The sequence below is a fragment of the Strongylocentrotus purpuratus genome, unplaced genomic scaffold, assembly GCF_000002235.5.
Source record: "Strongylocentrotus purpuratus isolate Spur 01 unplaced genomic scaffold, Spur_5.0 spur5_scaffold_3, whole genome shotgun sequence".
Taxonomy (NCBI): Eukaryota; Metazoa; Echinodermata; class Echinoidea; order Camarodonta; family Strongylocentrotidae; genus Strongylocentrotus; species Strongylocentrotus purpuratus.
This window is the reverse complement of record NW_022145609.1, coordinates 15,312,909-15,335,224: the sequence shown is the minus strand read 5'-3', so window position 1 is coordinate 15,335,224 and position 22,316 is coordinate 15,312,909. Positions and strand designations below refer to the sequence as shown.

Below are 22,316 nucleotides of genomic sequence, written 5' to 3'. Positions count from 1 at the left end.
TTGGTACAACCAGTAGGTACCAGTAGATAGCTGGGCTAGGCTTCTCTCAATGCACAATGATTTTTTGATAAAGTGTCAAATTAGGGTCTGTGCTTGCAGACTAGCCTAGTTGGGCAATCCCGAACACACACGTACACACACACAATCGCTGCGGTCTAGACATGCATAATTCAGTAGGAAATCGGGTCTCATGAATATATAATTCAGATCACTTGTCAAGAGGCCCTCCGCGCAAGCGCCTCGGTTTCTCCATTCTCTGACTCGCTTCGCCCGTCAGAATTTAGAGACTCCAACAGCGCGAGGGCATCGACAAGAGGCTACGCGAAACTCTGCCTGCAGTGCGTGTCAATGCGTGCCATGGGAATCGAGTACCGGTACTCTACTATGCGTGAACAATACTTACATATGCATATAAAACAAGTAGTGCCATTGCGTGTCAATGTGTGCCGATGCAGCCCATTTTGGCCGTGAATTGCGTAGACAGTGCAAAACTTGCGTGTACAGTGCGCAAACAGGCTATGTTGCCACGCCACATTGCGTGTCATTGTGGGACAAAATTTGTGCCAGTGTCGTGGTGGCACTAAGACTCGTAGCACTACATTCCTGAATAATCAGTATATATTTGTGTATATGTACATGCCTTAATTTTTCTTTTTTGGGGGAAAATTCTCAGTGTTCTTTCTTTCCTGTATTTCTAACGCATTTAACCTATTGCCTTCTGGAAAAATGAGCCATGTATTAAGCATATGGGAAAAAAGAGATTTCAGGAATCAATGGATTTTTTTTTGTCTACAGTTACGTGTGGTTAAAGACTATATTTCTGCAGGTCATCCTTTTTTTTCATCGTGTTCTTTACAGCAGGATGTTAGCAGAAATTAAATTACCAAATGAATATACCTTGTCAATGCCCTTTGCTGGGGGATTGGTGGTTCATACCTATATCAAATAGCTCTGGGCTGGGTCAAAGGTCATTGATAAGCTATAATATGATACATAGTAAAACCTTCGGTAGCAACCACTTGTATAGAGTACCAAAGTGTGACATCATACAGAGTTGTCAAGGTTGCAGGTTCCAAACAATTTTGTGCTTAACAGTGGTGTGGTGGTCACACCAGCGCCAAACACTGCTCCATGCAGCCCATAGCTTGAATTATTTTGTAGTGAACCTCATGCTCAGGCTCTGTAGTTTGGAATCAGTATAACCTAGATGATGATGAGCAAATAGGACATTAGCACTTCGGTAAAAGGTGACCCATTGGTTTCCATAATTTCTCTTTGAAAACTGCATTTAAGGTACCTATGTAGAAATATCACCTGCATATAAACTATATCTTCTTGTTTCCCCTGCGCAGTTTATACACACTGTAAGTCCAGGGCCCTATTGCATAAAACTTACCATTATTTGTAATTTTGCCATTGATATTAATTACCTTGACAACATCACTAAACAGCCAATCAAATAAAAGTTTCCATGGGAGGTTACCATCAATGGGAAGTTTTATGCAATGCCAACAAGATCCGGTTCAGATATTAAGTCAAAGCTGGCTTGTTTCTATCAGATTTGTCAGTTAAAACTTGGCAGTGGGCACCAGGCCTCTAATATAGATTTTGTGGGAACAATCGAGAAATATTATTTATCTAGTTTATAATACCTTGTGTTATTCTTGCAGATATAAACGAGTGTTTACGGACCGATGCTGACTACCCTTGTGATGCAGACAATGGCGATTGTACAAACACGCTTGGAAGCTACATGTGCACCTGCAATCCTGGATTCGAGACTGATTCATCAGACCCCTCAGCTTGTTCTAGTATGAGATTTTGATACCAAATTTTGATATATACATCCGTTTGTGTGAAATGTATCTGAATGTTAATTAAAGAAAATAGCTAGAAGGGAATTATAACAGCTTAATAAAAGGCAGCAGGAGATTACTCTCATATTTAAATATCAGCTATCTGCCCCAGGTATTGATATGATAGTTTTATTTCAATATATTTTTCTTTGTATTTGATATGCTGATATTGTGATTGATATGCATTTTGCTTATATTGACTTTACATACATATACAGGAAGGTATGTGCATGTGTCTACTGATGTTTGTTGTCTGCATTTGTTACGGCCGTTTTCAGATATCAGTGCAAACAATGTTACCCTTTGCCTGTGGCCTTTCCTAACGAAGGGACCTGTACGAATATGATTAATGGTTTATACCTGCGTTTGTGTCCCTAGATATTGAGGAATGAACTTTGAAAATACTATTGAACATGCCTCAGTGTTCAGGATACGAATGTATATACATAGATTTAATCACGAGAAACATGACATGGATTAAGATGGCCTTGAGTAGGATACATGGGAATATCCAATGAGCTGATGAGCATATACTACAAGTTGTCACGACGAGTGAAACGTTGTCAAAACGAGTGTGATATAGTCTTGTATGTCACACAATAAATGCCATTCAATTCTGTGGTTTCTAATACCTCGATTTGGGTAACTAATATGACCGTATGTTTATTTGTAAATTAACTTCCAACATTAGAAACAGAGAGGAAAAAACCCTTCTATTGATTGATTTCCATGTGTTTTTCTGTGTATATCCTTTAAAGTTGATACACTAAGCAAATAAATGTCCCTTAATTTGTTACCTACGGCAAGTATATGTTATTTTTAAGTTTTTCAATTACTTAGTATATCACAAAAAAATTCTGTCTACTCGAAATCCTCAATTGAAATGTCGAAAATATCCGCCTCTCTTTGCATAGAAAATCAGTCACGGCGCTGGTCTACTATTTATGACCTCACGTCCGGGAAAGAGTATATTCACGTACCCGGATGTTCCATAGCAAACATGTGCAAATGAGAGTGATACGATTTTCTGCATATTTTTGTTTCAAAGGCTGAAAAGTCTAATAAATCATAATTCTATGTACAATTCTTTACCTTCCCCTAGTACTTCATAGTATTAATATCAATTCCCCTTTTAAAAATTATGACATATACATGCCAACGATGTGCTATTAGTCGATATTTTCACCATGTAATTTTTGTTTTGGTGTTGAAATCGGCCCAGGCACGGAGTGAACAGTAGCTGTCTACCCATGCACAGTACTGTTCATTACCATATACTACAGCGATCTCCCGATGGTTTCTTCTTCCTTTTCCCCATGTTTTCCGCCTTCCTTGGCCCTGAAGATCCTTCATCTACCAATTCTGACACCGGTAGTAAGGAGCAAGTCTTTGTTGGTTGTTTTTCTTAGCTGGCAACGTCGCTTTCATTCTCTTGCAATTGCCGATAAACATATAACTAGCGCACGTACGTTCCATCACAAGCAAGCAGCGCCTAGAGCAGCGGCTTGGTCTTACCTCCCGATTCTGCTCGCTTCACGAACGTTCATGCAAGAGCCGCATCACTCGCCAAAATATTATAGAGGAAGCGCGCTTGCATGATCTCGTTCAAGTTTGATATTTTACAACATAAAATGTTTAACTGGTACTGTATCCTTTTTCGAGGCAGTCACACACATCTATGATAAGTACTATCATAGTTCTAGACCTATTCGTTTTACAAAACTGCTCCTGTACCTTATCTGATGACAATATATAATGCATCCGCCTATATATTCATACATGCACGATTTAACTTTAATTCCTAAGCAGTAAACTAGTCTTAAATCTCTACCAAATAGGTGAATATGAGGATATAAAAAGAAATCAGCGACTGGAAAATGTTGCTTCGTATTTCTTCATTCAAATGAAAACAGAAAATCCATCAAATATACTCCTTAACAACAACAAATCTAAGCTCTGACAGGATAGCATTTACGTAGGGATATCACTGCCATTCACTCTCACTGAGCCCATGAGTCCCGTTCGTGACGTCACGGATTGAGGCCCGACTCTACGTGCACTTCCGGGTTTCAGACTTAGATATTTTGGTAGAGTTTACTCGAATAGATTCATTATTCTAAACTTGTTTTGTCGGGTGGACACCATTTGGTGTTATTATGGGGGTTAAAAGCTTTCTATTTATGTAATTATCTCAGTATTTGGGATTGTCTTAGAGTATCAACTTTAACAAAAAATTGAAAGTTTTCAAACCTTGTAAGCTCATTGCTGTGCAATACATGGGTACTACAAACTTTCTTACATTCACTGGTATGATACACTTTTGAAGAAAACATCCATTCTGAAAACCTGGCTTAACCCTATATAGCCCAGGCTATTTTGAAACTGCATAGCCCGGGGGGGGGCTTCTAAGGCCCCCCCCCCTTTGATCTCGGCCTCGAAACGACCGAGCGCCGCGAAAATTTGCATACATGTCCAGTGAAGTGTATAGGATACTATGGTAATTTAAATTTTTTGAAAAATTCACTTATTTGCATATTTATAGTAATTTAGGCAAATAAGGTCATAAAATTCACATTTTTGCCCATAAATCAGACATTATTCATATTTAAGCATTCTTTTTCACTACATAAATTTGTTAGACCCCGTTCTCACTCACTTCGTTGGAGCGCTCTGGAGCGCTCTAACTAAGACCCGCTCCTCAGGAGCGGTTCTTAATACAACAAGTGTATGGACTTTCATTGTATATGAGCTGTCTAACAAAGAGATTCAGGAAATAATTGGGCTTTTTTTATTACTACTCATGGTTTTGTTCAATTTCACTTTCTGTCATTCCCGGCACTTGTGAACTTGTATGAATGATGGCATCTGCAGGGTTAGTGATATCCTGTTGTATATTTGATGGGCTTTCAATAAACAAACAAAGAAGAAATTATTGTACCTTGAGGGTGGTATTAAATGTCAAAGGTCATGTTGATTTCATCAACAGGTCATTATTAAATTAAAGGTGGGTGTCGACTAATGGTGTGCATCATTCTATACGGCATTACTAACCAGAATACAGATGACATTGCTGATTAAGACTAGGCTGATTAAGACCAGGCTATTAAGACTCGTAGCACTACATCTCTGAATCACCGGTATATTTGTGTACATGCCTTTGTTTTCTCCGGGGGGGGGGGGGGGTTCAGTGTTCTTTCTTTCCAGCATTTCTATCATGTTAACCTATTGCCTTCTGGAAAGAGACAGTAGTATATAACTTCCCCACAAAAGAATTGCATTCTTTCATACAATACCTTTACATTACCTTTCTTTTCCTGGTGATGTTACAACACGTCTTACATAGCAACTCCTATGTTGGTATCGTAAGGTCTATTGTGAAGAGGTGGTCAGGTCTGGTGAAGCTACATACCACTGTCTCTTGTTAGCTCACTAATGATTGACAAATGATGTCACAAGAATAATGAGATCGGAGCATATTTTTTCGATGTAGCTTAGCAGGTCTGAGAATATCATTAAACAAAATATTTAAAAATCTATGAAATATATTTTGTTGTATGCAGCCATGAACAGGAATAAACTTTATGTTTGGATTTCACCTCACCTTTGAACTCTGAAGTTGCACAGTTGTAAACAGATTATCTGGTCAATGAATCTTCATTTCATTAGAACTGGCTTAAAAAATCATTCTGAATAGCAGTTAAGCAGTAGATACGTTGCTTGGACAAGCAAAGTGTAATTGAAAACTTGCAGGAGAAGACATTCACTGAATCCACCACATGGTCAAGTACTCGCCAGTTTAGATATCTACTTTCATTGTTCTCATTTTGTCTATGCTTACTTCTCAGCTTTATAAAATTTTCTACTGAATTCAATTGGCTTTTGTACACCATTTGTAGTTGTTAATGCTCAGGACCGTGTTTTAGTTTGAATGCGTCAGATTTTTTTCTCTCAGTCATTCCCCGCACTCTCAGGATTCCCTGGAACTGGTATGAATGATGGCATCTGCAGGGCTTGATATATTCTTTCGTATATTTAATTGGCTATTAACATACAAACAAATGTGATAGATAAGATATGAAGCCAATCTAGCTTGAAGTGTTCACTCTATTTTTCGTTTGGTCCAGATATCAATGATTGCTCGAGCGACACCTGTCAGAATGGAGGGTCCTGCATGGACTTGGTCAATGGATACACATGTTCATGTCTGGATGGATTCAACGGAACTCACTGTGAATTTGGTAACATATCATGCAGCTTTATCCCTTTCAAATACACTTCTTCAGAATACCTAAGAGCTGAAACCTGTAGTGGAAGCACTCTTGAAATAAGAGGGATTATTCTTACAGGGGTCTCCAAAAAAAAGCATGAAGGAAAAGCAATATACACTTGGGTAGATAAAATGTAATAGTATATGTATGTATCAGGTGCATATATGTAGGAAATTGAGATATGTATTTATATTTCTATGTACCCTGTTATCCCCATTTCAAATAGAGCAGTGTGGTGTCTGATTTATTCTTTGACTCATGTCATATTGATTTTTAATTCGTTCTGCATGAATTTTTGATTTGCTCTGCTTTATTTTTTGTTTATATTCATCATATGTTTTTACATCATAGATAACATTATGTAAAAGGAATTGTGTTCAGTATATTATAAACATTATTAGATTTCTATTCATTTGCTGATCTTGTAGGCAGAACTATGTGTATCACTCTTCAAACTACTAAATTTGCACAGTTTTTTTAAAGATTTTTCAGAGGACTTGCAAGAGCCATGTCATTTTTCTTGTCCTTATTAAATTGAAATTAGTTGAAATATATCTGAGTTGGGCATGACATGAACAATTTGTTCGATGAATCTAACCAGTAATTTAGATTAAAAATGTATTTAGTTCAAAAATGCAAAAAGCTTATATCTGAATGCTGCAAGCAAATATATTTCCTCTTGATAATCGTGGGCATAGAAATACTAAAAACTGGTGCCAAATTATTTAGATTTCTTTTTTGTTTCAAGTCTATTTGGAGTTACTGACAAAAGTATGTTTCTTGCAGTTTGTTAGTGTTGTTTTGCATGCATGACACAATGGAAAATGTGAATTTTGATTCCTCATAAGTAATTCTCTGCCTTTTCCCGGTCCAAAATGAAAATATTTGTGAAGTTTCAAAAGTAATAAAGCCAATGAAAGATATCAAGAAAAAAATAATTAGCAAACAGTTAAAATTGATAATAGAAGAGATTGTTACAAGAAAAACATTGTTAGAGGTGAGGGTCGTTGACATAGTTCAATGGTCAGTTTTCATCTACTAGAGCGCCCCCCCCCCCCCAATTTACTCAAATAAATGCTAATGTTAAGCAGATTTGCACAATAATTTAATTTTATATTCATTTTGATACCACCAAATATTTAGCAAAACATTTTGCACAATGATTTATGTAGTCATATCTGACTAGTGCAAACATATCCAAGAATCTCAATATACAGGGTAGATGTTAGAAGGAGCTAGGCCCAACTTCTAAAAAGTAAACAAATTGCACTTAACAAAATACAAAGCTCGCAGATAATGGAAAACGTTGGGCATTTAACCTTTTAGTTTGCATGATTTTGATTATTTTTGTTGTATTTTCTTTTGTGGCTGTGATATTGTTTGCTTTGCCTTGAAGACATTGATGCATGTGTCCCTAACCCATGTGTCAATGAAGTGAACTGCACAAACCACTAAATGAATCCCGGTGATGCTACTTACACATGTTTCTGCATGCCTGGATGGACAGGGGAAACTTGCTCAGATGGTTTGTACAAATTCCACCCCAAATATTAATTCTAAAATCATGATTTAGATGAACAATATGGTACACTGTTGCCCATGAAGTTGGAATATTTTGTCCTTAACTCCTTTCATGAATTAACTGTGATAATATGACTTTATCTTGATAGATTAAAGTTTATATCTTCTCTGAACTTTATTGGTCAATCTCTATGACTCTTTAAATTAACCAGTAAAGTTTTGCGTAGATGTAAACTATCAAAAGTACTGGAGTAGCCAGATTGTCTCAGAAATTTCATGAAAAGAGGTAAGACAAAAATTATTCCAACTCTACAGGCGACAGTGTTGTATTGGAAAACTGAATTTCTGTATTGTGCTGAACTTATGCATATTTGCACTCAACTAGTCCTCTTTCCCTATTTTGTATTGATACCATTACATATTCAGTAGAAACCTTTTGCACAATAATTTACTTAATCACATCTGACCAGTGCAAAAATGTCATTTTATTGAAGTATAAAACATGTGTACCAAATAGTAATCATGTATGTATGTGATAAATTTGAGCATAGTTTACTTTTAGATAAACACTATATAATGTGTTTTATACCAGTTAATGACAACACATGATTTTAAAGACACCAAGGCAAAATCTATACTCAGTTATTAGTACCTCTATTATTTCACACAGAATATATTTAATCATGTGTCTCTTTTTGTACCACCCAAGAATCTTTGGTAAATAATCCAATTATGTTTGTTTTATGGGATTGTAAAACAGTTCAATTATCAGGTGTTTGTTTATATGTTAACAACAGCATTATATATTTTTCTATTGATTCACAAAATTTTCAATTTCAGAACCATGAAGGCTTATGTTAATTTAGAAGTTACCTCAAAAATACTTTAGGGCCTTGAAGTCTCAATTTTCAAATGCAATTTTACAAGATATTCTTTTTTGAGTATATTCTTGTTAAATTCCTCTCTAATGTAATCATTTTAACAAAGTTTGTTGAAAGTGAATAGGCACTAAGCTTTGCAAAACTCTAAAGCATTTGCATTATACAAAAACAAAAGTAGCAGAAAAGTTACTGCCTAAAGATGGTAATCAAGAGCTTTGAATTATTGCCAAATGCCTGGCATTGGAGAAAGAAAAGAAAATGTTTTGCTGTTTTAGATTCATTTTTAACATGCTTAAAGGGTTATTCAAATACAAATATGCATAATCCTTTTTGTCAAATGTGTAGATTTTCGTGAATGTGATTCGATGCCCTGCGAGAACAACGGAACCTGCGTGGATGGCCCAAATTATTACAACTGCGCTTGTCCTCCGGGCTTCAATGGATCATATTGTGAACATAGTATGTGAACTTGCACATTAAGGGGATGAGTAGCATGAAAATGCTTGATCATTATTTATGAACATAAAAAGAGTAGGATTGTTGCTATTAAAGGTTGCTGAAAACACATTTTATATACCATGATAAGTGCATTTACAAACCGGTATTGATTGATTACTTGGAATTTCAGTGCAAAAGAATCATCAGATAAAATTTGTGACTATAAATCCTGCATTCAAACAAACCAAAAGTTCATGATTTCAAAGGATGATTTCAAAGAGTATGCTGGGAGAAAGTATGTAGTAGTATTTTATGATGTCGTTAATATCTTAAATATTCTCTTTTATTTCTTTTTAACCCTTTTTGTACCATATCTTATAGGAGCATAATAAAATAAGCCTAGTTTAATAGGAAATCTGCATCCTTTCTCTAGGGAAATGAAATGCTAATATCTACAGAGGTTTTAGATAAAATGTGCATAGAATTTCTTGAATTCCTGCTGGCCTTTTCTAAAGAAAAGCTTTATGAAACAAATGCAGCAAAGCTGGTAATATGATGTTGCTGCCGATTGCATACAGTTTGTTGATGGTATTAATAATCTGTTTATTGAGAGAAATAACAATTAATATGAAGGTTGTCTGGATCTTTCAGAAGTTGGCCATCGTAACTGAGATTGGTAATCCGATTGCAGAGTAAAATAAAAATTGAAATGATCGCTTTTAGAGTGTGTCCGATGGAGGAAAAATATTTAGAACGGGGCGGTTTTGTTTAAGTATTCATATCTACTGCAACTATTTCAGTCTGTCCTGCTGGTACTTTTGGAGATTACTGTACGGAGAGCTGTACTTGTGTGGATGGGGCTAACTGCAGTACTGTCGATGGGGGCTGCACTTGTGAGCCAGCATTTGAGGAAGCAGTTTGTGACAAAAGTAAGTGAACTTGTTGGTATTGTGATGGCTGAAATTATAGAGAATTTAGAGAAGAAGATAACGATAAAGATTTTACAACATTCAGATTGTTCTGAAAGTTCAGCATTGCATTGCAAATGATATTGACCAGATTGTACTGATGCCTGTTAAACCTGTCGTACTTTGGATAACCAGCTCAATTTCATGGATTTTTTAATTCTGTACTGCTCCTTTCAGTTCGTGGTAAAATTGATCTTGAACTCAGCAAACTTGAGGATTATATCCAACTAAACCAAATGGCAAGTCTCAACTGTACCGTGTTCTCGAGCAGTGGTGCAAGCATAGCATGGGAGCGGAATGGAGTGAGACTAGTGGATGGTATGAACAGGACTAGCATTGAACCAAGCCAAGAAATGGGAAATGGAGGGACGTATTTTTTCAGTGTGCTCAAGATATCTGACACTGTCCGAGGAGATAATGGAGTTTTTATGTGCTTGGCTCTTGACGGAGCTGGGAATGTGACCGACAGCGCTGATTTTAGTATCTTTGTCCAAAGTAAGAGTGAAAGTAATTTTTCTTCAATATCAACTTTTTAACTCCTTTTCTTTTCTTTGATTGATGTTCTTTGACTGTTGATACAGATACCCAATGAAATCATTGGATTCAATTTATAATACAATATATGCCCTAACAAATCTTTCTCTATCTCCACTCCCTTCATTTGGGAGCTTTCCAGTCGATTGCTATTTTACATGTATGCTTGTTTGTGTCCAAACCACAAAGGTATCCTCATTCTATCATGTATCTAATAATACATCGGGAAAGGAAGAAGTGATAAGTGCAAGTGTTAATTCTAAGGCTTGAACCCTTGAACTTTTTATCTGAAGTCAAGTACCACTAGACAACAACACCTCTAAAAGCACCAACTATGACTAAAAAAAACTTTGACCATTCTTTTTCCTGTATCTTTCACAGAGGTGGCAGAACTTGCTAATCCAGGATATCTCGATGTCCGCTCCAAGCAACTTCAACTTGTGTGGGACTTCACAGTTCAAGGCAATGACGATAGCATCACCTGCACAGCCAAATACGGGATTGAAGGCACCAATGAGACAGATCAAGATGTGGGAGGTACATCACCGGGTGTCCCGGTGACGGACTTGGAGCCCTACACCACCTACAAGTTTCAGCTGATATGTGTGAATCTTGCTGGAAGCAGCAAGGCTCTGGACTTTGGACCCCAACGAACCCTAGCTGGAAGTATGATCACTATCTTGCATGAATATTCATTCTTATGTCACCCTAAATGAAAAAGTAATGTATGTATTTTAGTGTGTGAGTGGTTTTGCATATATTTTCTGAATATATTCCTCCATTTCTCCTTCTTGTTAAAGTTTGATGTAAACTTGCTTAATTTCTTCCACCATAAATACAAAGACCCTTGCATAAAAAATGATTACCGGTAGATGATAATTTTATATATGCATCTAACTAGTTTAACTAGCCTTTCAATTGTGTATCCTTTTTTTCAGTTGTGCAATGTGAATATGAAGCAGGATTTATCATTCAAGAATCTAACCTTCATTCAATTTTGATGAAATGTATTTTCCTATATTGATGATCACTTTTAACTTTATTTCAGAGCCGTCTAAGCCTCGGAATGTGCGTATTAGTGAAATAGAAGCAAGACAGGTGTTTGTACAATGGGACGAGCCAGCGGATACAAATGGACTTATTGATGGATACATACTAACAGCTATAAGTGAAAAAGGCGACTACTTCTATCGTAAGTCCTTGCTAGCATGCATTTAAGGTAAACAATTTTAACCTTGATATTGATGACATGTTTGTGCAGACTTACAGTACATGCTTGTATGAAAGAAGATCCAGAAAGTAACGGTATTTTCTATCCAGTATAGACCAGAAATAAACCCCTGTCGGACTGTAACCAGTCTGTTTCTACAGAAGCGCAACAGACTGTTTATTAAAACAGCTGGTGGACTTCACTGGATACACCAGCGCCCCATTTCAAAAAACTTGTCATCAGTGACAAATGACAGATTTTGTTATAAGCTTGTGAAATCCTTGCTTCTGATTGGTTATCTGCAGATTTGTCTCTGATTTTTGTCATTTGTCATTGAAGAAAGGGTTTGTTCATACGAGTCCCAGGTGTCTGGCAAATGGGTTCTGTGTGTAATAATGCATTGTGTCACATGACCTTAAATACTAGATTTAGAATATAGATGATTGCTATGTAACTGAGAAGGCAAGCTTACCCAGATAAATCAACCTCCGGAGATAGGTATAATATTCTATTAGTGGTAGTATTATAATTGGTTTATAATGTGTTTCTACAGAAATGAGATGCAGTTTCTCATTAATACACTTAATAATTTATCTACAAATGTTTGCCTGATTAATCACATTTGCTTCTCTTCTCTGAATCTAATGTTATAGCTCCCTATGTACCAGAAACCGGCGCTTCTTTTACAGGACTTACACCATATACAGAATACAGAATCTACGTACGAGCACTAAATTTGAACTCAGAGGAAGGGACACAGATAAGTGAAGAATCTTTACCCTCTGACTCTTTTACAACCTCAGAAGCTGGTATGTATAGATTATGGAGCATCATTATTTAATGAATATGATATTTCAAAGGTCACACAGGTTAATTAAGGATAGATAAATCATATTAGTCCTGTAAATTACTTTATCAAAAGATTCATTTGAAGTACATTTGAACGATGAATTATACTTAATCATAGAAAGGTAAACGTAGAGTTTTAAGATAATGATAAGAGATAATTTATTACTTTATAATTATTTATTTTTGCGAATAACTCATTGATTGCAAATTTAACAACACGTAAACAATATTTCCAGTAAGTAATGTCGCATTTTGAAATCACTAAAGAAAGCCATGTGGCATGCCGTACATACATGTTTAAAGCGTCTTTACACTATAGCACGAGCCATCATCGGGTCATGCAGCGCAGTTCGATACCACATTGATCCTAATGGGGCACTTCAGTAGATTATTTTCATTTAATTCTCGCGAAATAATTATAATATTATGATACTCAAGAATGAGTTCATGATCCATGTAAATAGAATATTAATGATTGAAAAGTATAAAATGGGTAGTGGTTGTGGCTTTACGCAAATTTAACCACTCACAAATTCTTCCTGGACCCCTTGATGTGCAAAAATATCTTTACACAAAAAATATTGGCTGATACTGTATTGGAAATAAAAGAGGTGTCTTAGGAACGTTTATGTACGTCATATGTGTAAAAGTTATCAGAATAAACTATGACTTTTCTACAGATATATTAATTCCTCATTTCAAACATAAATGAAGCAGATCAGTGAAAAAATCTGTTGGTGAAAAATCATGATACTAAATATATTGATTGTAGGCGGGGGCATTTGGAGATCAATTCGTCTTTTAGTCTGTCATGGTGATAGAAATGGGGCTTTAAAAAGAATCAAATTTCTCCTCTTCCTGGGAAGCATTCAAGCCCTTCGTAAATGTTACAATGTTTAAAGATTCAAGTCAAAATGATGTCAAAATGAATCTTATAACGCAGAGCTTAATGAATATGTGCATTTTCCATTCATTTAAACATGTTTTGAAGAAAAAAAATGGCGTCTTTTCTGCATCATATCTGAACGAGCCTTATATCTCAAGCATTAAAACCACTTTACAACAAAACTTCTATAATATGTATTCATGCATGTACATATACGTAGCAACTAATGATAGTACAAGCTGATGTATGTACATGTACCGGTATGTTAATAAGCACATTGGCTGTAAATTCTCAATTATTATATATTTTCTAATTTTTTTAGTACCTGGAGAACCTGGAGGACTTACTGTTGATGATACTCCAACTGAATGCATAATTTCTTGGGGGCAACCAAGAGAGCCAAATGGAGTGATCACAAAATATACAGTAAGGGTTATTTTATTAACTTAACAACCTAGGATGTATTCAATGAACATTGATTGTGAAGCCTAGAATCATATGAATGCCCGATGAATGCAAGCCTCTTTCAATAGGCTACGATTAACAGGATCATTTTTAAGCAGGCAGATTTAACCCGTTGACTACTGTATTATCTAATTCCCATAGGCTTAACACAGGGTCCACCAGGTTCCAGTAAGCAATGGGTTAGAAGGGCATGTTTAAAAGAAAGATTTTTTTTTTTAAGTATCATTGAGTAGAGAAATATGTGACTTTAACCATTTCATTTTCATGGTTGTTTAAAGTAGAAAAGTACACTAGGAAAATTGAGTACTGTTTGGACTAAACATTTTGTGATATTTCACCCATATATATGTTGGTCTTGAACAGCTTACTTTGTTTCAAAGTTACAACAATATATTTTTTTGCAGCATTTTTGTTGTTGGGGGGGGGGGGGGTTCTTGTAAAACAAAAGAATTGATGAAGTTTACCTAAGGAAACCCTAAAAGATTAAGATATACTCTTGTCGCAAAAGAGTTAAGAAGTCTACCAGTTAATGCCATGGTCACAACTCACCGTGTCCTTTCACAAGTGTATGACTGCAGCTGTGGCCTGGTCGTAGGCCAACTCATGCGATTCGTACGTCCTTCTTACAACTCCTCGTGGGTAACCTCTTGCACCCTCATCACAGAAATTCTCCTCCCTTGCCCGTAGAAATCCCATAAAATGTTTGCAATGAAATGCAGCAGCTGCTTGTGCCAATGTGTTTTCAAAAATGTAGCCTCATCCAGAGACTGTTGGACACACGTCCAACAGTCACCTTGGAAACCTGGAAAAAAAAACCTGTAGACCTGTGCATCTGATGCAGGGATTTTCTGTGTAATCCATTGTAGATCACATGCAGAGAAGTGCTTGGCCAGTTGTGACCATGGTTTAAACAGATATATGAAAACGCCCACTTCATTCAACAATAAAACGATACTTATTTGCAATTTAGCATTGATACATCAACATCCTATACTAGGATATTAATTGTGTGTAATTATGAGTATTGCTCCATTTTTCTTGCAGCTCTATACAGAGGACTTGAAAATGGGCACAGATGTTGTGGATAAAACTGATCGGACGGAAGTACCTGGTCGTCAATTGCAGATAACATTTATGAAGGCAGAGTTAGCTTCCTTTTTCATATTTCGTTACTCTGTCACTGCTTCGACTGCACCTGGCGAAGGGGTTACTGCTACCACTACAGACACCTGCGAAACACCACAAAGAGGTTTGGTTCTTTATAATTTTAAGTGTACCAATCACCTGATTTTTATACCTTATTTGTGACATTGGCAGGTCACTTATTTTTTTCTCTGTCTTTCTTTCTTTTTCTCTTTAACATAATTTTTTTAGAAAGGAGGGGGGATCGAGCCCAGCCATTTTGCAGACCATAACATAAAGGCTTCTAAATAAGCGTATTTCGCCTGACTGTAATTTGGGAATTTCTTTTTTTTCCAACAAACGCATAAAAAGGTTTGACTTACAAAAGAAATGGAGAAAAAATGCCGGAAAATCATGTCACAACATCAACATTTGTAAATCACTTGTTTCGAATAAGAAATACATCACCCCCCCCCCAATCAGCACGCCAGCGTTCAGGGGCTCATGTTTTCTCACCCCTATAACAAAAAAAAAACGGACACGCTTTACCATTCCCGCACAATATGTCCACGATAATTATGCGCGTATCGCTATTATAGAGACCTCCATTGATAAATACCGTATAGGTGGCATGCGCAATGTTTATGAAATTTAATTCCTGTGAACTTTCCTTTTTCTTTGAATGGAATTGTATATGTGATCTAATTCAGGTTTTTATTATTGTAACGTTCTTTTAGATTAAAAATACACACTATGTTTACTCCTTTACTGTTTTTGTTTCTTTTTTGAGGGGGGGGGGCGTTTTTTTTTTTGGGGGGGGGGGGGGCAAAACGCATTTTTGCCCCCCCCCCCCACTTTTTTGACTGGGGGGGGGGGAAGGGGCAACTGCCATGATCAACAAGATGAATGCACGCTTTCTATTCCCAGTCCCATTCAACCCCCATTTTCACAATGTTTGTTTACCATTCATATTCCGCGTTCAATTTCATGCTATGAGCCTACTTAAGAAGTGAAATTTTCTATTCCTCATTTTTCATTCGTTGGTCTTGTCCCCCCTTGTGCATGTGCTTCTTTTCCTCAAACCTCTAGTCTAGTATTCATATTCGTTTGTTTTTGTATTTTTTCCGTTCTTAGACTCATAATTCTGTCTGTCAGGTTCATGTAGGCATATCATTCTTGTACGGCCAAAAGATGAGGAAAGAAACAACTGAAGGTTGAAAAGCCTAAAGTGCAGTGGCGGATCCAGGGGGGGGGGGGGGGGGGGTTGCAAATTTTCAAATTTTCGAGAGCCCCCCAAAAAAATTGTGCTCACTAGAGTGGCCCTTTAAGACAATGAATCGGGTTATCTTTGTTTTTGTGTTCTTGTTCTCCTCTCTATCTCTCTCTCTCTCTCTCTCACTCTCTCGCTCTCTCTCATATATATTTAAAGACGTAAATGAACTTATACTTGACGACCCACAAATAAACATAGAATTAGAATGCAATTTTATCATGCCAGAGAACAGAGGACTATATTAACAATCATGATTGTTAACAAAGGAAGCAATATACACTACAAAAGAAAGTATACAAAAATGAAAGGTAAAAAAGCCCAGGACATATTTAATTGTTTACAATGCAGGGTAATACTTTTTATTATTCATGATAGAATACGTGATAGACAATGTACAAATGCTCAATCTGAATATATTTTATTTCATAGAAACGGCTTGAAAATACTTTCAAAAATTCCAGTCTACATTGCTTTGTGTAATGTCTTTGCTTACTTATGATATCAATTTATAATCGTAATCACTATCTTACTATACAAATCGTATTTTATCGGGAAATCTCAGTTATGCTCCAATGCCTTTTTGTTCCATCTAATACTTTGTTTTATTCTTCCAAAAACATTAGATACATTATTTAGATTAACTGTTATGTGAAGATGTGATTAATTTAAATGATCGCAAGGACTTTCCGAAAGATCAATCTAAGAAAATTTTAATAGCACATTCCGTCATTGATTGAAATGAATATGCAGATAATCTGATGACGTATTATGTACTCCAAACGTGATTTATATAGGATACACAATAGAGTAATTAAATTACCCTTGGTTTGATTAAAAAGTCTCGTGTTAATAATTTGTCATCTTTAAATTTAGAAAGCAGTGGCACGCCTGTGACTTTGACGATCGTATCTGTAGCCGTGATTCTTGTCCTCATCTGTGTCATCATGATATTCATTTGTATTCGTAAACGCAAAAGGTAAATTGGTATTAATTTCGTTTAGTTTATGGCTTACTTCGAATCATCGGGTCATCGCGTCCGGTCGGGTGGTCGCGTAGCACGAACTTTTGTAGATTTTTCGTATCTTTTTCACAAAGTGCCGTGTAAATTGGAACACACCATTTGTAGATGAGAGGGGTTTATTTTACAAACATCCCCCCGACATTTCGTGAATAAAGGGCACGTTTTCACAAAAAGTCGGGTAACGCGACCACCCGACCCGACGCGATGACCCGATGTTTCGAAGAAAGCCGTTTTAATCAAGTAAACACATATCAATGCAAATAATAACGAAACAAAGAAGAGAAAGGGAAGAGAAATTGAGGGAGAGAAAGGGAGAGAGAGATAGCCAGTGGAAATGAGAGAGAGAGAGGGGGGAATAATGCCCAAGAGGACCTCTCATTAAGACTCCTCGGTAGAACAGCCGTGCTGTCAACTTAAATCAAGGGGGCGAAGGAAAGATGGCAAGAGAGGGGTGGCGAGAAAGAAAGAGAAGAATACAGGAATTAGTGTAACCAATTTTGGTAAGCATACATATGGATCTTTAAAGGCATCGTTTAACAATGTTAAATCTGAGATGCATGGCCCTACGCGTTATCAATGCATGTGATATGGCGTAATATTGAAGCCCTAAACAAATTTGAGTGCCGGTTTTACCATACTCATTTTCCCCATTAGACTGTAGTGCTATGAAAACCCTTAGGAAAACGCAAAATTTGATTTCGATTTCCAATCATAAATATCTGGATAATCAGACAGGCACTCGACTGACCTAAAGGTATATCATTATGATTGCAGCATGAGCTAAATCCAGGATTTTGTTTCAGAATCTGAGGTAATGTTTTTTTTTTTTTTTCTGTTTAATAAAATCATCTTTATTCAATATTGCTTTCGACTTTGCAAAACATAACAAAACATATTTGAATATGCATACATAATATAACCGATAGAATCAACAACAAGAATATAGCTGATTTTACAAGACATGGTGGTACATTTTTTTAATATTCTTTTTAAAGCAACATAATGTTTATCCACCTATTATCAAATGATACAAATTTGTTATTTTTAACATAAATGTATTGTTCAAGGGAACGATAATTCCTTAATATGCATTTAAAAGAATTTAGTGAGAGTACGCTATTTTTGCATTGGTTGGAAAATATAAAGTATTTGGCTTATAAAATAATAAATTAAATTGAACTCAAACGTTTCCATAAAACCCAAATAAGAAATTAATTTTATTCAAATTAACTTTATCCTCTAAAATGAAATGTTAGACATCCGCAATAAACCTTCTAATGATTGGGCAATTCCAAAATAAATATTCTATAGATTCCACGAAGCTATAACAAAATGAACATAAGTCTGACTGCGAAATATTTAATAATGTAAGATATTCATTAACATCAACTATACGATGTATTATCTTAAACTGAAAATAACGGATCGTGTATATAAACATGACCTAACAGGAACTAAGAAAATATTAGCCCAGTCTATGTTTGGGATATTAAACAGAGAATTACATTTATCTATTGATTTAGGGGGACTAAAAACCTGTTGAACACTTAAATTATGAATATAGCGACATATCTTCGTTACCTTCATTAGATTTTTAATCATTTCCTCTTGAGCTGTCAGGTCTGCCTCAGAACATTTAGGGATATTATTTTTCCAATTATTGGGAATAGCCGTTTTCACAGAATAAAATTCTACAAAATTGTGTTCAAACTTAAATTTCTTTCTTAATTGAGAGAAGGTAAAAAGAAGATCAAGAAGATCCGATAATTTAATTATGCCTTTGTCATACCATAACTTTATGAATAATACTTTTTTGTTTCCACGAATCATAGTGCTGTTCCATATATCTTGTCGTCTGATATGGGAAGGACTGATTTCCGTATCGAGTGTTAAAGAGCCCATGACTGGCCAACTTCCCGAATAAAAATGTTTTTTTATCGACAATATACGAGAATCGTTTTTATTAATATTACTATACCAGAAAAGATTTCCTCCAAATGGAGCCAAACAAACTGCATACAAACATTTCCATTGCCCAACATTACTATCGTCAAGCAGACGTTTAACCCGGGCAATCTTTAAGCCTGAAATAATTGAGGGTAAATGTAACATTCTCAGACTTCCGTCTACATAGTCTCCAATTATTGTTGTGCGGTTTATTTTGTCTGGTGTTCCATTCCAAATAAATTAAAAAGTAAAGACTCGACCTTTTTTTAGAGGGCTTCAGGCGGTTTTGGAAGGATAGAAAGTAAATAAATTGGTTGGGACAATCCCAATAGATTTACGATAGCAATCTTTCCAATCGGAGTTAGGTTTCTTATTGACCAAATACGACAAATATTTTTCTATTTTTTGGTAGTTGGGGTGGAAAGTTTAATTCAAAAATGTCTTTCAAATGCACCGAAAATTGTACACCCAATGTCATTGCCCAACATTACTATCGTTAGGGTTAAACATCAAACCAGACGAAGCAATGTCCGGAGGGTAAGCTTTAAAATAACCCAAAATTAACAGCTTTGATTTATTACTAGGCCAGTGAGACATTTAAATCCTCTAGAATATCTAAAACTCAACAGATCGTTACGGCCTTCCATAGCATTAATTTTAATTTCTGTGCCGTTATTTTAATTCCTTCAATCAAGGTGTCTTTTCACATCTTGAGACTTACTATTTCAGATGAAAAGGAGTGAACTTAACGGACAGCCTTGTCTTACCCCGCATGTTACTTTGAAATATTCAGAGGCAAAACCATTGTTAATAACACATGAGCTCACATCATTATATAAAACTTGGACTCTAATTGACCAAGTCGATGCCAAAATTTGAAAACCGTAACATTTTCAGTATGAATGACCACTCTATCTTATCTAGTCACTTTAAAGAAGAAAAATAATAGATTTCATTCATATGATATCATTACTCTCGTAGCATGCATAGACCGATTATAATGTCAATGTGAATGACAGTCACAACAAACAGGTTATAATTCTCTTTTCCCTGAATGAATCACAGGTGAGAAGTTTACCCTCAATGTCTCTGTAAATCTAATTAATTATCTATCCTTGGTAATCTCTTTTTTTTGGTCCATAGATCTCGACAGCAAGGGAACAGGAGTTCTCCCATCGCTTCGGCAAGCTTCACCGCGACTCCCCGTATGTGCACAGACTTGTTACCCGCAAATTCACCAACAAGCTCCGGAAACCGACAAGTAGACGATGTATACCATGAATATGAAAGTGTGTGCGTTTGCGGGCAGGACTCGTCGAAATCGAGCACCCGTGCGAACCAAGGAACGAGTCAGGGAATCTCCTTGAGCAAGACGAAGTCGACGTCGGAAAACGACCAGTCGCATGATTATGAGAATCCGTCCTTCGACGATAAGGAATATACTGACCTTGATTTCTCTCAAGTCAAGAAGGGCGGTGATCCAACGAAGCCGACGTCCTCCGGTAAGGAATATACTGATCTTGATTTCTCTAAGATCGAGAAGGGCGGTGATCCAACGAAGTCCTTTGACGGTAAGGAAGATGTTGATCCGGCCTATGAAGTTTGTATCATATAGAATGTCAATCAAATAGATTTCAAGTCTTTTACAAAAATAGAATTACATCAAGATATACACTTGAAATATATATTGAAGACAGTCATGAAGATTATCATAACAAAGAGAATTACCTTATAGATTTATGAAAAGTATGTACAGCCAAAACCTGTTTATAGCGACTGCCAAAGGGAAACACAAAGGCCCAAATTCACAAAGCAAGGTTTGAGCTCAGACCAAGGTTTGAGCTCAAAAACCTCCTTTTGTTTCGCCAAACCTCCTTTTGTCCTTTACAAACCAGGTTTGTAAAAAACGCGTAAAACGCGTCACATGACGTACGAAAAGCAAGGTTTGTCGACAAACCTCCTTTGTGAATTCGGGCCTATAAGTTGTCTTTGTAGACAGGTTCATTTAGTACATGTTTTAATGAGAAAATATTTCCAAGGGAAACATAAAATGTGGTCTTTGTAGACAGGTGATCTTCGTAAACAGGTGGTCACTAAAGCAGGTTTGACTGTATAATGCTGGAGTACCATTAAACCCGTTGATTGGAAACATAATTCTCAAAATCAAAATCACGTTAGCCTATTGTTGGTTATACTTCAAAGACGTGTTTAATGGAAGATTCCAACTAGAGGGTATTTCATTTAATAACCAGTATGAACTAGACGAGTCGTTACAGTCCCTTTCTTTTGTATCCTTTCATTATTAAAACGAAATACTTATATGATAAAGCAAGCTACTTGGTTATAACTGATACTGAATTATGAAATCATTATCTACATGACTGGATCATGAGTGACTAATGGATATCCTGTTAGGAGTAAGTTTATGTGTGGTTATGAACTTAAATAAATACTAAGCACATGGCTTGCTTTCATTTTCTCTAAAGTCGGAGTGACTCTTTTATGAATAATCCCTCTTTTTAGTGCTAAGTCGCTTTCTTTGTGTATATTAATACCTGGTGTTAGTTTACCCTTTATTTTCATCGGGAGATTATTTAAAGAAATAGTCGTGAGGAATGGTGCCACATTCCTGTAATTGTTGACAACTCCTGAAAAGGGTCGGTGGCCCTGAGATTTAGCACATATACGTAGACATATTTTTTTTTTCTTCTCCCTTTTGTAGTAACTGCAGTGTTGGTCTTTGATTGAATTTCAAACTGAAAGGTTTACGAGGGCAATTTATATTCAAGTGATACATGCAAGTATGTACTTATAACAATCTCTTTTAATGATTCTATATTTTGCCTCGTTTGACTTCATCATGATTTCGTACTCTCTTTTGTGTTCATATTGTTTTTAAATGTGTTGATGGATGAGCAAATAAAATGAAGGTATTTCTATTTTTAGGTGGATGATATCCAGTAATTGCTGTTTGTTGCAATTTACAAATTGCAATATTATTTTGTTTTGACATATATATATATATTCCTATATTGTTCAAACACAAAGGGAAACACAAACAAACGTACATGTTACAG

General features: G+C 36.1%; 1 protein-coding gene and 1 long non-coding RNA gene across 2 annotated transcripts; both read left to right on the top strand.

Annotated features, from left to right (window-relative positions):
- The first annotated feature begins 1,505 nt into the window (after positions 1-1,505).
- Positions 1,506-9,940, top strand: LOC105444159. Its single transcript, XR_004066064.1, has 5 exons — positions 1,506-1,811; positions 5,981-6,094; positions 7,521-7,649; positions 8,872-8,985; positions 9,765-9,940. It is a non-coding gene; the product is annotated as an uncharacterized LOC105444159 (long non-coding RNA).
- Positions 9,941-17,110: 7,170 nt separating this feature from the next.
- LOC115928812 lies at positions 17,111-21,093 on the top strand. Its single transcript, XM_030996761.1, has 2 exons — positions 17,111-17,247; positions 20,383-21,093. The coding sequence occupies exons 1-2, from the start codon at positions 17,216-17,218 to the stop codon at positions 20,852-20,854; spliced, it is 504 nt and encodes a 167-aa protein (XP_030852621.1). The 5' UTR covers positions 17,111-17,215; the 3' UTR covers positions 20,855-21,093.
- Positions 21,094-22,316: the final 1,223 nt, after the last annotated feature.